Source organism: Egretta garzetta, unplaced genomic scaffold (assembly GCF_000687185.1).
Source record: "Egretta garzetta isolate BGI_Z169 unplaced genomic scaffold, ASM68718v1 scaffold38, whole genome shotgun sequence".
Lineage (NCBI taxonomy): Eukaryota > Metazoa > Chordata > Aves > Pelecaniformes > Ardeidae > Egretta > Egretta garzetta.
In genome coordinates this window covers 825,598-844,221 of record NW_009260667.1, presented here as the reverse complement: position 1 = coordinate 844,221, position 18,624 = coordinate 825,598, and the positions used below count along the sequence as shown (strand labels likewise).

Below are 18,624 nucleotides of genomic sequence, written 5' to 3'. Positions count from 1 at the left end.
TTAATTGAGCTTCACATTGGATACTTACACACATTTAAAACTCCATTTTGAGTAAAACGTTAGCCAATCCATTATTTTTGCAAGCTTGCTCCCGAAAACAGTCTGTACACTTCTGCTCTTCTGCCTTCCACGAATAGGGCTGCAATTTATTTTTCCTGATGGCTCCAGTCATTTTAGCATACACATATGTGTGAAACCAATTTAGGTTCATACAGGAAATTAATCTACTTGGAATTTTTAATATATTTCTATCCCTCAATCTGATCAGAAGATGCTATATTAACTGTTGGTTTGGGGAGAAACAATAAGCTCCATCAATATTTAGAATGCATTGCCAGCATAATGTAATTAATCTTTCATTCTGCAAATTGAACAGGCTACAAAGATCCTGAGATATGACATATTCTCATGCAATACATAAATATATGAGCAGACACCACCACTTGATGACAGCACTCAATGTGTCCCTAAGCGTCAGGGGAAAATAACTCCCCTGTGGTGCTGATCCCAGATCCATTGTTCCAAAATTTTAAGGGTTCAAAATAGCCTGAGTGACTCACTACGACAAAAAAACAAACGCATCACCAAAAAAAAATAGGTCAGCGTAAATAATACTGACTGGGCCCCCATGAAACTTTTAAACTGGCCTATCGTTTTCACAAACTGGCATATGTGAAATAAAAGCCAGTCAGTGCCACGGCCATCTGACTCTCTCTCTGCAATGGAAACACTGGGTATCTCGTGTTGCTCATGACTTAACCATAACCATGCTCTAATGTACTGCAATGAGGATGTCTGGCAAGGTACTATTTAATGGCTTTTAAGTAGGAGTGTGCTGTATAATTGCTTTTAGTTCAAGGCCATCCAGGACAGCAAAACAGGAAGCTTCTAGTGGTATAGAGCATTTAGTTGGAAAAAAAAAAAATTACTAGGAAATAAAAGGCTACCTTGAACTTTGTTTCACTTACTCATTTTGTAGGATTGTACTTGCAAGGTCTGTGGATTCTTTTTTTCCTCTGAACAGGAGGTAAAGTTTTATAAACATTTATGGCACGGCTACTCAACAGTCCTAATCTTGCCCTTTATATTCAAACCCCAGACAGATCAAAATTACTAACCATCAATTTTGGTAATTTGCTGTGGTTTTGATATAAAACTGCAAATTTCTTGGGTGAAATATCTACCTAGGGAAAACCCAGGTTCTGCCACTCTTCCTGGACGGTAATACCCATTTAATACCCATTGAAACCTAGCTATCTCCGCAGCAAAAAGGGAAGTCCTGTCTCTCCCATGAGTTTTCCAGCTAACTTAAATGGAGCCAGAACAAGATATCAAGGTGCTACTCAGTAAGAGGAAGCATGAGAAAAATCTGCCTTACTGCTTAAGGCAAATGTAAACCAAATTTTCTCTAGGAAGGTAGTACACCAGATCCTAAGCTGGTGGAAAACAGTATAGGCCCATTAACACTGCCAAAGGATGCGCTGAATAATTCAGAAAAAGAAATCTATGGTGCTGTGCTGCAGTACAAATTACATGGCTTGGTACCAATTATTATCTCCATCATTTCTATTCCCTCCTTTTCAAGGTATTATTTGCAGGTCTTATTTCAGGTAGGTTTTTTTATATAGTGCTTAAACAGGAAATTAAAAACATTCACCATGGAATTCACTGTTTTCATGGTATCTTCCTTCACTATCATATCCTCACTGAATGAGCCTCTTTTCCTGCTCTGAATTTTCAAAGGTGAAGAATGGGAAGGATACTTGAAAGAAGCTAAAAAAAAAAAGAAAGAAAGAAAGAGTCCTGTGCTGATGCTTTATTTTTAGATGAATACTTAGCTGTTTACTTTTTCGTTTGTGCTTTCTGGCTGTCTTCCACAGGTTGTGTAGGGTACCTACTGTCCCTTTCTTTTGTTAGCACAAGCAAATCGCTAGTTTTTATGACATCCACACAAGGTTGCTCCCTGGTTCAAGGTACTGAAATGTAGTCTAGAACAAAAAAAACCCCACGAACGCAAAAATCCTTTCATTAGGGCAAGTGAAACTCTAGAGTAAAACCAGGGCTTTATTCAGTCCTCTAATCCAATGAAAGGCAAAATAGCAAGACCAACCAGGTAGCATTTCAAATAAATCCATTTTTCAGGTATATTTGCTAGCCTGAGTTACTTCTGAGCCTACATTTTCAGCTGTTTTTCTATCTGTATATTGACACTGTAATGGCTAACGCCATGGAGTCCTCTCTTATGAGAGGGCTTTCTGTGCGAAGATTCTGCACTACAGCCATAAAATTGCTTAAAGATTATTGAAAACATTCACTGCTCTTTGTGTAAGAGCAGCTGCACCTCAGTTACTGTTTTGGATTGGATGAGGAGCACACTTTTCACGACAGTCTTCCAATTGACCCCATTTATTGCACCTGGGTTCGGGTGTTGGAGGGGTTTTCTCTTGGATGAAACGAAACAAAAGACACACTCCAGTGCACTCCCATCGCTAATGGGTTTTCTGTCTGTAAAACAGATTAGAGCTGGTCCCAAGCAAGATCCCTGACATGCACACTGTGTGGCTGCTGGGTCACCAAAGCTGTTTTGCTCTGCAGATGGGCTCCTGCTGGGCTGGACTACTCATTAGTGTGTACTTAGTATGTCTCATTAGGCTCATAGCCAAAGATAATGACATGTTCAGAAAATGATCTGCAGAGGTAAATGGGTTTGTTGGGTGTAAAGGGCACTCATGGGCAAGCTTATGTACGTATTCAGTGCCTGAGACGTATATAAACCCAGTTGCTATCTGTTGTATTATGTGTTCTAGGTCTGTTAACAGAAATACAATGCAAGTCAAAAAGGCTACGGAAAAATGTGAAACAGCCCCCAGATCAGACAGTCAATGAAGATAACGAAGGCCATGACATGAAACAAGTGACATCTACTACTAAAATATATAGGGTAAGAAAATTCTTGTAATAGTTTGTACAATAGTGGTGATGTTTCAGCTAAATGTGGCTAGTACAGTGAATACAGAGTACTTGCAAACTCTCTGGATCTGTCTGTATTACTTAAAACTCTGTCTCCCACAAAGTCAAGGAAATACCTTGTGTATAGAAGTAGTTCTGATATTTTTAGTCAAAACTCAGTAAAGCACCCATAAAATCCACAAATTCTTTTTTTCTGTGATACATATGTCAGGTATATACCACATACAGTGAGGTGTGATATTAAAGTTTGAGCACACCTAGTTATTTGCTAAACATTTCTTTATTTCTAATAATAAACCACACAAACTCACGCCATTTAGAAGCATTATACACCTCTCTTCTGTACACTTCTACAGAAACCTCAGTGGCAATCAAACCTCTTGTCTGCTTGGTCTCTAAGCATGAGAAATACGTGTATAGCATTTGCCTAAAGTGGGAGATGCTAGATCATTTCTATGAGTGCATTTCATGATGGGCTTTTTTTTTTTTGCCAGTATAGGAGAAAGTAGAATTTACCCCAGAACAGCAGAACCTTCTTGATTACATCGTGGATTCATACAGTAAACAACAAATACCACAGGAGGTGTCAAAAAAACTAGTAAGTACATTGATGGATTCATTGTTGAGATGCAGGTGACGAAGCTGAGGCTTACACAGCAGAAAATATTTGTACTCAGCATGAGTAGGTGTAGTAAGTAGTAGAGCAAACTATGGATAAAAGCTGACCGTTAAAACATGCTGCGGCGGGGGGGCAGAATCTCTCCCATTCAGTCCACAGTTAGACTGCATTTTTGTTTATCAGACTTAAATGCTAAGAAAAAGCTTTCAACTCTGGAAATACACTTTTATGCTCATATCTAATCTTTGCTGGTGGGAGCTTTGTTTTTTGCATTGTCAGTTTAGACAGCAGTTTGAGGTTGACTTGCAGCCAAGCTTCCTTTCTATAAAGACACCACCCTGGAAGCTTGAAAATATATAGGGTTTTTTGAACCCAAATTCCCAATATTTTCCAGGGGTGGATTTTTGTTTCATACCCTCTTCTTTCCTTTTCCTCTCTACCTTCTAGAATTTCCATTCTCTCTTTAAGAGTTCCCAGTTTTCATGTAGGATGGAAAAAGGTTGGGAAACAGGGAAAAGAGGAAAAAAGAGTTTGAGAGAGATATATTTTTACAAATCTGTCATGTTCAATCTTTAAAAATAAAACAAAACCAGGAAAACTGTAGAAAATTACTTCCTAAGTCACCAACTTTGAAACCTAAATGGAAGACGCTTGCAGGGAGAGGGTTGAATAACCCACAACTAACTTGTGGAACTTATTTCCATGGGAGGTTGAGGAGGTCAAAAGAAAAAATATGTTAAAAAAAGATATAGACACATTCATGGGTAACAAGGCTTTTGGTTAAATATTGTGGTACACATAGAACTTCTAGGTCAGGAAGCGCCTAAATCATTGATGGCTAGACATGACACTGAAAGTGAGACAAATATTCCAGAGGAAAGGACACCGTCTACTTCTTTTACTTCTTACGTTGCCTTCCAAAATACCTGGTTTTGACAGCCATTCAAGACAAATTACAGGGTTAGATGGACCTCTTGCCTGACCCACTCTAACAATTCTTTTATTTTATGCTCTGAAATGTGAAGTGACAATGAATATTAACAATTTTTTTTGTTTGATTTTTAACAGTTACATGAGGAATTCAGTGCTGAAGGAAATTTTCTGATTTTAACAGAACTGGCTACCAGTCATGTGCAGGTTCTTGTGGAATTCACTAAAAAACTACCAGGTATATCCAGTGTTTTGGGGCAAATTTTGTTATTGCAAAGCTTACATGCCTTTCGGTTGCCATTTGGCTATTGTGTGTATTTTGAAGACCATATAAATATGCCTGCTCCTCTGACATGTATGCATTCTTCAGACACTGTCTAAAGAAGAGGAGCTTTGTGCTCTGAGGAATAATATGTTGAATAATTCAAACTCTGCCACTCTGAGATGTGGCACTCTACCTATTGACAAACAAAACACTCAGAGAAGGGGTTGTGTCTCTAGAGAAGGGTTGGTTTTTTTCCGTATATCACTGTAGTGCCAAATAATCTGCCTCTAAATTACCACTAATACTTGCCAGACTCTGCCTCACTAGCTTTGCTGCCTTTCTAGCAAAGCTTCTAGGTCACGGCATCCACTGAATTGTGAGTCCTAAACAAGAACTTTCCCTAATTGGTGGCACCAATCATTATGGTCCTTGCTGTGTATGTTATGGACAAGCACTGAAAACCTGAGTTTATTAGTATTTTTTTAACTCCCAAGTTGATGTTACCTCAAGAGTGAACATTAGGCACGGTACAGGTTCCTTGTAAGGCAAGCAGTGCTCAGCTATATGAAAACATTATTTTCCTTGTATTCCCATGATTTTGGTCCTTTCTCTGTGTGTTACGGGCTTGCTTCAAAGCCTATCACTGCAGTTGTAACACTATTTTTTTATGCTAACTGGGATACTGGCTCACAGGAAATGAACGTAGCACAAATTAAGCAAAGGGGTACAGCAGTGTCAGCTGAAAGATGCTTAATGAACAGAAGAAAGAATTTAATTTGCTACGTGCCACTCTGGCTGAATGCAATCACTGCTCAAGCACAGGGTTAGGCATGCACATCCACACCTAACAAGGAGTGAAGCTATGAGCTAGAAATGTGACAGTTGTTTCACAAGAGGAAAAAAAAAGCCCTACCAGACTTCTGCGTTCATCTTATGATGAAGAAAAGGCAAAGGGGTCTTAAAGTCAGAAGTACAGAAAAAGATCCAGGTCCTGCTGTTCAGTTTATGCTGAGAAAGACGAAGGGAGGGCCTTTGTAATTGAAAAACCTGCTATTTTCAGTGTTGACTTAAGAGTACATCTGGCACAATTTATCACCTTTTTGCTTCATTCTCTACATTATATCCTTCTGTGCTTCCCCACAGAATCGGGGGGTGGGTATAAGGTGGGTACCTGCATTGGCAAGTATGAGGAGAGCTTCCCGTGATCTTCAGCTCTCTGTTCTTTTTCAGAGGAGCAGCTCTGTATTCACACAAGTTAATAAAATCCTTCTGATTTCTTCAGTGGGTTTGAGAGTCCTTCCCTTCCAAAAGGAGAAACATATATTTAAAACACAGCAAGAAGCCTCTATGTAAAGTCATATCTTGGTCCAAATGCAAGGTGAAATATTTAAAATTAGATGCTTCAAATGCTGATTTTTGCCATCAGAGAACAGAAAGAGCTGAAAGTAGCATGGCAGAGGGACAATCATACAGAGAGCTCTGGTGGTAACGTGGCAGAAGATGTTAGGCAGTGCCATCAGACTAGACAAAATCTCCACTATTGGTTGTGCTGCACCACTAAATTTTGTTTATCATGTTCCTCTTAAAGTACCACGAACACAAACACAAGTCCGATTCTCAAACTTCAGTAAGAATCAAATCTGTGTCATTTTCTGGAATATGGGTTTCAACTTCCACAGCACTTGGCAACCCTACAGACACCAACAGGGTTACGCAGATGTGTAGCACCTCATGTGCAAGAACATCAAGACAGAAAGTAGCGGGGACTTTCTATTGCTGCCTCACTTATCTCTAATATCTCCCCAGGCTTCCAAACCCTTGATCATGAAGATCAGATTGCTTTGCTGAAGGGCTCAGCAGTAGAAGCCATGTTCCTCCGTTCTGCTGAGATCTTCAACAGGAAACTTCCTAGAGGACATACTACCCTTTTAGAAGAAAGAATTCGCAATAGTGGTGAGTATCTTGTTTAACAAGGAAAAAAGAAACCACACCATTGCGCTTCTGTGTCAGTATTGTGCCCTTGAAAAACTGGTAAAATTGTTTATTAGCACTGAAACAGGTTATCTGAATGTTGTTCTTTATATTAACTAGAACAAATCTACTCAGCCTTCAGTCTAAAGGTCATAAGGTAGAGGTTTATAAATACATTGCAAGTTTTACAAATGACGCTGTATCAAGTAAACCCAGTGCAAGTCTCAAATTATAAGCATTAAAGAACGACGAAGTGCCACCATTTCAAATTATTCATATAAAGTATCAATATTTATTCTTTCAAATGCAAACACTATGAGAAAGAAAGAAAATAGAGGATGTTAGGATGCTACTGGAGATGACTGTAGGAAACACAGATTCTTAGGGTCAATTTGCAAAATTGAACCACACTGCACAAGGTGCATAGAAGAATTATAAACATGGCATGTTCTCAGTATGTTTTCTCCTTCTTAAGGTCCATCAAAGGCTCAGTGGCCTTCTACTGGTTCTAGGCATAAATCTTAATAATTATGAAAAGCCAAGCAGGGCTGGTACTGTTTTTTCCTTAATGCACGAAAAGTCATGTTTTGCATTGCTATGTATTCTTTGTGCTCCACTGATGCAATACTGAATGCTTTGCCCTTTTCTGTATTGACCAGCAAAGTTTATCCACCCCTCAGCTACCTATCACTCAAAATTCAAATGTCACAAAAATTCCGAATCAAAGAGTCTGTCTATAGTCAGAGAGAGTGCTTTGACTCTGGCTTCTGGACTTCCTTTTAATGGTCAGAAGGAGAAGAGATAGGGTAACATTTAACCTCAATATTAGTCATAGAAATGGGCTTGAATTCAGTTCTGAAATCAGTAATGTGAGGTACTACTGATATAAGCAAAATTAGGTGAATACTTATATATTTGAAACCCTCAAAAGAAGTTAGGAAACATGAGAATAACTCACTTGCTGAACGTATGTATTTAGTTTGGCTTAGTACACTCAATTCTAGATTTATGTTTTGTAGTCTTTTATATTTATTTTATTTTGATTTATTATAAGAGGCTATTGTTTGATGGACTGGAAATTGTGACTTTGAGAGTGATAGGGATGGCTTCTGGTCCAGGTTCTGCGGGCAGAGAAGCGTGCCAAGAAGGCCAGAGATATTTCCTGGAAACTGTAGTGAGTTGTCATGGATCCAAATGTCTTCATGAAGAGATTTTTCTACAAGACTATAACCTAATTTTTGATTAGAATAGGTCTTAGAGAAATGAAACCATATGAATACGTGGTTACTGAAAGCTTCTGCTCCTCTAATCTATACAGTCAGTATCAACCTCCTTGTTCAAGGTGCCAGCTGTTCATGAAAAGCAGAAGCAGGAAATACTTTGATCCAGAACATTACATAAGTTATTATGTCATACCAATAATTTTTTCCTTACTCATAATTTTAAAATACCCTGTTAATTCTCTGCAACTATTGAGTCCAGATGAGATGCAATATCATTTTTGCAAGCTAGTACTAGAGTTAAAGATAGCATTCATACCATAACATGACTAGCTGGAATATGACATTGTATCCTGCAGTAATATTATTTACTTGTCATGCAATAATATTTTGTGTAGAGGAAAGTTTCAAGACAAGTAATGATTTTAAATGTGGTATTATTTATGCCGCAGGAGGATTGCCTGCAATTCTTTTTTTTCTGGGGGGGGGGGGGGGGGGGGGGGAGCCATTAAAGCCTCTTATGTTGTAATTAACGTTTGAGGGGAGAAAAGACTGGCTTTAGAATGGATGTGATCATTTAATTAGGGTTATGCGTCAGTGCCACAACAGGTTCAGAGAAGTCATAATTTAACTATAGCTTTAAATTACACAGTCAGAACGTGGATGGCAGGGTTTAATGGCAGGGAAGCGCTGCCACTGAGGAGTAGGAAAAACAATTAAATAAACACCTCAAACGGGAGAAGGAGAGGGGAGATGGCCGCGGAGGCAAGGAGGGCGTCCTGGGCAGGGAAGTTGCTCCTTGGGTTTGCTTGAAAGAGAATCCTGTTAAATTAGAGCAGGACAGACCTCGAGCCACCTCCGTCCAGCTATCCACCATCAGCCTCACGTGTTTTCACCCATCAAGGTTTCCGGGGAAGCAGAGTCTCTTCCTCAGCCCGGTATTAATCCACGAGCCCTGATTTCCCCTTCTTTCACCCCAGTGGACAAGGGTCACCACTTGATCCACGTTGGGGCACTGTGGCCCAACACGCTGTCTTGGCAGTATTTGGTATTTGCTGCTTCTGTGCGAGGCACAGGGAACCTTGCGATCAACACCAATGAGCACAAGTAACTTATCTCTACAAGATTTTAGAAAAGAGGTCAGGATTTTTTTTTCCCTTTCAGGAGAAGAATTCGCAAAAAATCCAGAGAAATGCCTGGTTTTCCAAGGTAAATTAAAAATGAGTTCTGGATCAGAACAAAACCTGGGCTGAATAGTTTGCAAGAAATGAAACATGATAAATTTTGTGTGTGTGTATACACAGACACACACACACACACACATATATTATTGCTCTTGGAAAAAGCTCTTAAATATATTTTCCCTCAAGCCAGGATCAAGTTGGGGACATATGAGGAAATACTGCTGCTAGACTTGCTCCCTCCCTATATTACAGGAGAACAATGTATTATCCAGCTTACTTGCTGCTGGCTGCATTCTTTCCTTCCATTAACAGCCAGAATACAGGACAAAATACCCTTTCCATGTATTCTGTTTCTCCATTCTGTGCAAATTCAAGCCCTCTTAAACACATTTTTCTTGGCTGCACTTAATGGGGCTGTGACAGTGAACAACAAAAGCAGGTTGTAAATCTTTGCATTTGTAGCAATGTTAACTTAACTGCTGTTATCGATGCTACTTAACTGTTAGTGCTACTGCACAGACCCAGAAGTCGCTCAAAATTTCCAGATTCTCTGATTTTGGATTGACATTGCTGCATGCTAGAGCATATCTGTCAACCTGGCCATGTCCCTTGCATGAAAAGGCTTAAATGTATTTTTTAAATGCCCCTCTGCCTACTTTTTCAGTACTGGTAACTGCCTGTTAGTTGGTGGTATCACTTCCTTTGCAACCAAAATGCAAGCAGATTGGTTTATACAGGGAAGGATTTTTACTAGGTAGGTTTGACTCTCTCATGCTTCCCAAATGTATTTCTCAGTGTTCACCAAATTTTCATAGGAATCCTGTTTGTCGTCACACAAGCTACCAGGGATTTTTGTTTTGACTTTAAGAGCTCACACTGGTACAATTTTTCTGCAGGTTTTGTCTTAGCTTATGCTAAATTCCAGAATCACACATTTAGGCAGAGTGAGTAATTGTTAGAAAATACCTACTGAAACATCTTATTTTTGTGGTTTAAATCATGGTCACTTTCAGGTGTCCCAAGTTTAAACAAAATGAAAGAAAGGCATCCAAGTTCTTCTGTTATCATTGCTTACCCACACAGCTTTCAAAAATATTGCATATGCAGTTCACACCCCTGCATGGCATAGGAATCAACACCAGGGCTCTAGGTTGAACAATAGCCTGTACTAAACGTGGTATTAGGATAGAAACTTCAGCAGCTATTTCCAGCCTTAACCAGTAAGGACATGTGCTACTAGAAACTGCAGCTGGTCATTATCATGTTTTAGACTGGTCCAAGAGATAAAATGTCCAGAAGAGATTAAACCCAAGTCAAATAAAAGAGAAAACCCATGAGAATTACACATAAATTTGGAGATAGGGACGTTTTTTCTTTTTGCATACGCCTCACTGAAAAACAAGACTAAATGCAGCAATCTGAAACACCCTGCAAAGACAATAGAGAGCAGCAGAGGAGATGCAGTGATAGCTGAGTGAGAGTTTAGAAATTAAATTTATAGGTAATGAAAGACGAAGAAGCATCAGGATTATTCATGGCTCCTAGTGAGGGACTCAACACTGTCAGGCCATCAGGCATAAATTACTGCTGTTAGTCAGAACTTCTGTCCACACATTTTTAGGTGCAGACAACTGTCTGAATGTCACATAAGTCCTATTGTCAAGCCTTGATGTCTGTATCCATAAAATCAGGGGTGGGGATCATGCCTAAAAGTCACAAGCTGTCCACACTTCTGTCACCTACCACCATGTCCACTTGGAAGCTGCTCTCATCTATTAATATTTATGCTTTCCCCAGTCTGATTGTACGGAATGGATTTTTTTTTTCTTTTCTGATAAAAAAGCCAGAGATCTGGTGGTGATGACCTTTGAGCATTAGCAGCCTTCATTTTTATTCTCATGCTGATGAGGTGTATTTCTATTTCTTAGCTTGAGCATATTGCTCAAGCCCTGGTGCATCTGAGTGACTGCCTTTGTTTGTGCCCTTACAGTCTTTCTCCATAAGGTGTTATGGAAATTCTTTCATTAGCTGCTCCTAAGACTGCAATCCTCTCCTACTCACTCTAATATTAAGGCTTAATGAGAAATACAGATATTTTATTTAATATCAATGACAGCTTGTGCCACTTAGTCATCTCATTTGATGCCTCACCACGTATACACCAAGTTGTGACCGATTGATTCATTCTGTGAAAGGCTGACATCCTAGTAATTTAATGCTTAATTTCTTTCTGTTATTTTGAAAGCAAACTCTCCCCATTATCTAGCAGTACAATATTTTTAAAAACAGGGCTGAAATACTGAATGTTTTCTCAGTGAGCATTTATAGCTTGCTTTCCTAAGGACACCTGTTTTCAGCGGTCATGAAGAGCCACAGATTTTTTTTTCATCATTTTATTCTACAGAGCAGTTCCACTAATTTCAGTACGAGGGAATAAAATACTATCTGATATGGACAGGAATGGAAGAATCTGGACACAGATTTTCAGTTGTCAGCAGGACACCTGATATTGTGAAATACACTGTTGTCTTCCTGGATGGGTTACAGGTGCTGAAGTACAGTGAGATCCAAGGAAAAAAAAGAAATAGCCACAATTTCAAAGCCTTGGCAAGAGGCCACCTTTTGCCCTTGAATGTGGGATACAAAGTTCCCATTGATTTGGACAAGAGACTCCTGCAACCAAGAGCAAAATTTGACACCTGAACAATGGATACCAAATCACCTTTGCTGCTTTTTGGGTTTTGTTACTTGATTATTAGTACTGCGTAACAGTGGTGCTTCAAAACCCCGTTGTGCTGGGATTTGTGCAGAGAAACAGAATGAAATTGTCTTCACTGTTGAGTCCAAATAATCTAATCTAAGAGAGAGCAACCTAGCCAGTATCTCGCTCCTTGTTTCTAAACACACCTGCAAATCATAGATGTCTAACCCTCCAAATGGTCATATGCATCCACATGGAAGGAGACACCATCCTGTGACTTGACCCAAAGCTGGCGCATTGCCCAAAATAGTTAGAAATTAGGACCACTTTAAATTCCAGAGTATAGGAAAGAGCTTTTTTGTTTGTACGCAATACTGTGCAATCTACCGCACTGAGTTAGCCAATGCCACGTTCCTGAATTACAAATAAAAAGTGTTTAAATTGTACTTACGGAGTTAATTTATACCCATGAAAAAAAGAACAGATGCCAGAGGACCCAATCTCTTTTCTTCTGCCTAAGTCTGCTTCTCCAGGCCAAAAACTTATTTGAATAGACTCAAGGTATGAAGACTGGCCCAAGGCAGTGCAGATGCTGCTGCTGTGTGCCAGCCCATGCTTTCCTCCTGGCTGCAGACGCTCAGGCCACTGCCAAAGGATGGGATGTGGTGATGTCATTTGCATCCTCCTTGCAGGTCTGGTTTCTTTGTGGGATTTTTTGTTGTTGTGGGTTTTTTTTATTTTTTTAACTAAGGTTGAACTTTGCTTGCAATGGTGTCTTCACAGCGGTCCTACTGATTGCTTTTGAGAAGACAGGTTTTTGCTATCCTGATTTTGAGGTCTCCTTGGCACACGCTAACCTCTCGGTTAAGTTGGCCATTTAAGCTCTACAAGGTGATGATAGAGGACAGGTGACATGAACATGCTCCGGTGTATCTTCTCGACTGGCTAGATTTTCCCCTTTTCAACCCTCAGCATCAACACCGTGAATTTGGTCAGTGTTTAAAGGGCCACTGATGCATCTGAACAGGTCAGAAGGCAGAGCTCATAAGCAGTGTGGAAAGCAGTTCCAGCAGATGAAACACTGTGAAAGATAAGATGTAATTTTGCGAGAAATTAGGGTATTTTATTTTCACAAAACAGCTACTAATACAGCCTCGGTTTAATACCCACTGGCACCTCCATGTTTATCAAGAAAAAAAAGATCTCTTTATCCATATTAATCACATGGCGGTAGTTACTGTTAATTAGTACTTACTCTTAAGCTTGCCGCTTGCAATAGATTAATCTATTCAGTTTTAATCAACAGCCAAAATAGAAGAGAGAATACTGGTCTCAAAAAGCTGGCAATACAGACTCGATATGAGAGTAAAAACATCTATTCCAGGATTATGTAAACGAGATAATTATTTATGGCCTGAAACCGCAAACCTTATGAAAGCAACAGCCATCTTACCTCCAGAGCAAAATCATAGGAACAGAACCCTAAAAAAGGCAAGGTCTAAAACAATGCCGTGTCTTAAGCTACAGATAGGAATGAAATTGTGCAAGAACTGAGGGGTGCTGAATGAATAATGCTCATGGGTTTAAATCTGCTCCAGTCTGATGCCATAAGGCCATACTCAGTAAAGCCAGTACTTCCCGTTGACTATCCTGGGGTTTACAGCCAGGCGTCCATTAACATAGTGAAATCAATCCAATGAATTGCAGGATCTTCCGCAGATGATAGAGTTGGGCTGGTGGTTAGGTAGAGTGTAGTTCAGGTAGGAAAGATGCACAATAAACCACAAAGGAGGGGCACGTTCTTATTGCCATAGTGCTGCAAGAAACAAAGTTTTTGAAACCTTTTTGAAAAAAAGAAGTTAAGAAGGAGGCAGCATTAACACTGCCCAGGAAGCTCTGCCTATCTGACACAGCACTACGCAGTACTCTTGCCTGATTTAAATGAAGAGGGCTAGCCAGAGCTAACTTTTCAGTTCTCACAGAGGCCAGAAATACATTATAACTTTATCTGTTGGATTTTTTTTTTTTCAGTTTTGGAGTAAGATTTGCAATAATGACATGGGAAAAGTCGTATAATTCATTTCTCCTCTAGCCTATCCAGTTACGAGTACCAAATTGCCTTTAATTCTTTTTCTGATAACCTGAGTTGAAGTGACAACATCTTGTACAGTAGATAAGAAAAAAAAATCAAGAACTATAAACATCTGTTTCCTGCTTTTTTGCTTTCTGGTGTTTATTAAATCCAAACCGAAGTGTTTCAATCCCATTAGAAAACAGCCCCCTCTTGTGATGGAACAGCGGTTTGTGTAACATGCATACAGGATGATGAAATAAGGGAGAAACTCCAGCACAGACGGGACGAGGGCAAAACGAGTAACCAAGAAAAAATCCATTATCCTAGTCTCAAATTGGCTCATTTTGCATGGTTTCCTTCATAACTGTCTTGTGACACATATCTATTTAAAGACTTCAAAGTTCTATTCTCTTTAGTAAAAGCAGTAAATCAGCTGCATTGCTGAAACATCCCTTTTTACTCTCTTTCACCTCTTCTGTTTTATTTCTCTGTTTGGAGTACAGTAGTGCAGAGCAGCTCTCTACCGTAATTTCATTTGCTTCCATGTCTATAAGAATTTTTTGCTTCACCCACCCACACTTTAGTTTCTTAAGTTAGACTATAAGCTTCCTGGGGCAAGGATTGTTTTACTGCATACTTATATAGTGCCTGGACCAGTGAGGACATGAATTAGTTATTCCATACCCTGTTTACCAGCATCGTTTTCATCACACTTCTGCTATACTGACAGCAAGACTCAAGGAGTTTTGTGATCAGCAAAACAATGAATTCATCCAACTGAAAACTAACTTGACCCAAAAAAAAGAGGGGGGAAAAAAAATCAAATTATGAATATGAGAAACAAATGATGGGAGTTTTAGTCACAGCCCACTTCCTCCCTTTTCCTGCCTGCTGCCAAGACGATCGTGCCCAGCGGCGTGATACCTTGCATAGAGACTTCTAAACATATTTTGTTTTTTTTTTTTTTCATGTCATTGCTGAGCTATTCGCTTCCACAAAAGGAATTCATTTGCTCTACTTTAGGGTTCAGCTAGACTTACTTATTTCCCTGTTCCTAGATTCATGCAGACATTAAAACTTGGGTGTGTCATATGTATGTGTGCCTTACATATGTCATATTGTAAGGAACTTTGGCATTTAACACTGCCCAAGAGAGAGGCAGTTTCCCAACAGTTAGCAATAACAAGTGTTCAAAATTTAAAATAGGTAACGCTAATGACTAACGACATAAACCCTGCAGAACATCAGATGCTATGACTATTGTTTGCATAAAGCTCCAGCTGTGTTATGAACTTCCACAGGATGAGCTGACTCGCATCATATATATTTCCTTAATTGACTTAAGACTCTTCTCAATAGTGCTGATCTTACTACAAAACCCGGATTTGTGGCCTGTAATCTGAAGTGAACATAGGTTGCTCCTGTCACATGTTTAAACGCATCATTTAGCCACAAAATACACCACACCCTGCAAGACCACACTTTCACTCTCTTGGGACACATAACTATTCCACTGAATGAGATAAGCTCTCACTGTCACAGCAAAATGTGACTTGTTCATAGTTAAGTCAAGTGACTTCATGCTTCCTTTCTTTGAGTTCCACCTGCTGAGTTTCATTTTGAATTTCCCCTACTGGAGGCACTCCGAACCTTACCAGTCCTGGACTTCAGCTTTGTGTTGTATACAACACTCAAACCCACGTTATTTCATGAGGTTGCCACACTAAGTCACAAAGCTTTCTCCCAGAACAGCTCAAAATTAAGAATAAAATGACAAGAAATCCTATGGCCCTCATCTGTGGGAGCAGAGGAGGTTTCCATCCTTTCAGCCAAGAAAGAACAAAAGGCTTTTTGGTGCAGAACCACTGGTTCAGATCTCTACACCTCGTTGGTGCCACCGCTTCAGAGTTGCAAGCAGCCATTGTCAACTGTCTAGTGGCTGCTCTGAGTGACTCACTCACCAGTTTAAAAAAAAAAAAAATTTGATGTCACAGGACCTACTTCTCTTTTACACCAAAAAGCAGAATGAACTACATCTGTAATTTAAGACTAAGTAAGAACATTGTGACCTGATGACAAAGTCAGTAAGAGGAAGCCCAGTCGGCATGCCCCAGTTTGGTAACCCCAAAGGGTTTCACTGATGGCAAGAGAATCGCATGATCCCATCCTTAAACTGGGCTGCATTTTAATTATTTATCGGTCTATACTTTATAATACACTAGTTTATGCTTTAAGGTAGTGGTAGTAGTAGTAGTTGCAAGCAAGTGGATCTTGGACTACAGGTAATCCTAGACCTAGCTAAAGTTTCAGGCTACATAAAAGGAGCAATTAAGACTCTTTATGGAGACAACTGAAGCAACTGCCCAAGGCAGTTAGCTGTGGAGTAGAGTTGGGCTAGAATTAACCCATACACCCTGAGAGGTTTCCATGTAAAAATAGGGAACATGGGGACTGCTTCACAGACCGTGCATACTGGAAACAGAAGACAGAACATCAGCAGACAGCGAGAAAAGCATGCATGAGACTTGTCCTGAAGAGCTGGATGGATGAACCTGTAGGGGAAAAGAAACTGCTTGAAAGAAAGGCTTTGAAACCACGCAAAAAGGAATTGCCAGCTCTTGCCTGTTTCTACTCTGATCTGGAAAACAGGGACGTGCTTGCACTTCTGTAATTAATTGCCTTGCATCAGGCCTGATTTGTGTAGTAAATTTCTCCCACCAAGACAGTCAAGGCTTCAAATACTATGTAATTGCTCTATGGCAATAAACCAGATTATTTCAATAATTAAAAAATATTATAACTTTTTTTTTCTCTCACAGGTCTCTCAGATGAATTCATAACTCCCATGTTTAATTTTTATAAAAGCATTGGAGAGCTGAAGATGACACAGGAGGAATACGCGCTGCTCACAGCCATAGTTATCCTGTCTCCAGGTAACTTCTAATCCAGAATTAAATATTAGTGGGTTTGGAAAGAAAGCATGAGGAGCATTACCTGAGACTTGTAAAAACTTACATTCTACATAGAGTAAGTGAGCACATATGCTTATCAGTATAATCAGCTGTTAAACCAGAAAACAAGCTCACAAAGCCAGTCTCTAAATGTCCTGCTACACCATCTGGTTTTGCATGCACGGAAAAAAAAAGTGCCTAAATACCACACTCAAAAATTTACTGGTATCTCTTCCCTGCTTAGCACAACAGGCTTCTTCCTTCAGGAAATCCCAGATGTGCTTACATGCACATGGCTACAGACCATTGTGGAACGTCACATTTTTTAGTGGGAAATTGTGAAACCCTATAACTTAGAACAGAGAATGGCAGTGAAGGTCTTCAGGCTGTACAGAACAAACACCAGCTGGCAAGAGCAGCAAGTTGCCCTCTCGACCATAAAGTGGTGGCAACTGACCTTTCAGAAGCATTGGCATGAGAGCGGCTCAGCCCTGATTACGGGCTTTGCTATAAAAATGAATTCTTTGACCACCCAAAACTAACCAGCTCTGCATTACAGCATATGGAGAAATTGTGTAGTGCCTCCAACAAACTGACTGGCATAGGAGCAGGAGAAGAGAAGCCTGAAGCTTCAGGGCAAAAGACAGACACTGAGGTTTCCAAATCAGGTTTCATGGAAGATGGGAAGGTGAAGCAATTCCATGGCTCTTTGAGTCAGCGTGGCTTGGGAAAAAAATCCCAAATACATACTTCCATATGAACAAAATAAAAAAGACAAGTATTTTCTAACAAAGAAATTCCATCTGAGGATGAAGACATTTGATTTCTCCCTGGTGACCTGTGTGTCCGCTCTTCTCTACTGGCCAAATTCCCCAGTTGTACTACATCTCCAAGAACTTCTGCTGTGCTGCTCCGTTGTTGCAATGCATCTCAGGACACACTCGGGTGCAGAACTGCATCAGGAGATGAGGAACAACCCCAGAGAAACACTTCTGAGTTAAAACTCTTCCATTTTTGGAAAGGTTGAAAGTCTTCCCGCCTCTAAGTAGGAAGCTTACACGAAACCCCTGAACCAAAAAAACCAGTGTTAAAGCACTTCTATTCCCTCTCAGTCTGAAAAGAAATATTCTTGGCAGGTGTGAACATCCGTGCCCTGTGTAAACATTTGAATATCTTTATATTCATTTATCAGTGTAAATATTTGGATTGTATCAGAGCATGTTTTTGCTAATTACTCCTTTTCTTTTAAAACCATAACCAGATCGACAATACATAAAGGAGAGAGAGTCTGTGGAAAGGCTTCAAGAACCCCTGCTGGATATTCTGCAGAAGTTCTGCAAACTTCACCACCCAGACAACCCGCAACACTTTGCCTGTCTTCTGGGCCGCCTGACAGAGTTACGGACATTTAACCACCATCATGCCGAGATGCTGATGCCATGGAGAGTGAATGATCACAAATTCACACCTCTTCTCTGCGAGATATGGGATGTGCAGTGATGGATACTTTTATTTTAGGAAAAGTGTCTTTTTAAAGGACTGCATAGCATTTATTTTCATAGAAAAATATCCCACAGTACATTAAATTTTCTTTACTGCATTTTTATAGCAACATGCCACGGATTCATAGAAGTCGTTTATGTTCACTATACACCGAATATTGTATAGGCACCAGATTTTCACGCGTGAGTATCATTTCCCCTGTATTTATATTCTCTGATCAGAAAAGAGTCCACCAG

The 18,624-nt window shown here is 39.8% G+C and overlaps 1 protein-coding gene across 3 annotated transcripts in view; it reads left to right on the top strand.

Moving 5' to 3' along the window:
• NR1H4 (nuclear receptor subfamily 1 group H member 4) overlaps positions 1 to 18,385 on the top strand; it is a 35,149-nt gene extending 16,764 nt beyond the window's left edge. For all 3 annotated transcript variants that reach the window (XM_035901063.1, XM_035901062.1, XM_035901061.1), the window contains 6 exons: positions 2,808 to 2,941; positions 3,470 to 3,568; positions 4,658 to 4,757; positions 6,591 to 6,737; positions 16,754 to 16,867; positions 18,147 to 18,385. In XM_035901063.1, the coding sequence (XP_035756956.1) occupies positions 2,808 to 2,941; positions 3,470 to 3,568; positions 4,658 to 4,757; positions 6,591 to 6,737; positions 16,754 to 16,867; positions 18,147 to 18,385 (833 nt within the window). The remainder of the gene's footprint in view (positions 1 to 2,807; positions 2,942 to 3,469; positions 3,569 to 4,657; positions 4,758 to 6,590; positions 6,738 to 16,753; positions 16,868 to 18,146) is intronic.
• The last annotated feature ends 239 nt before the right edge of the window (positions 18,386 to 18,624 follow it).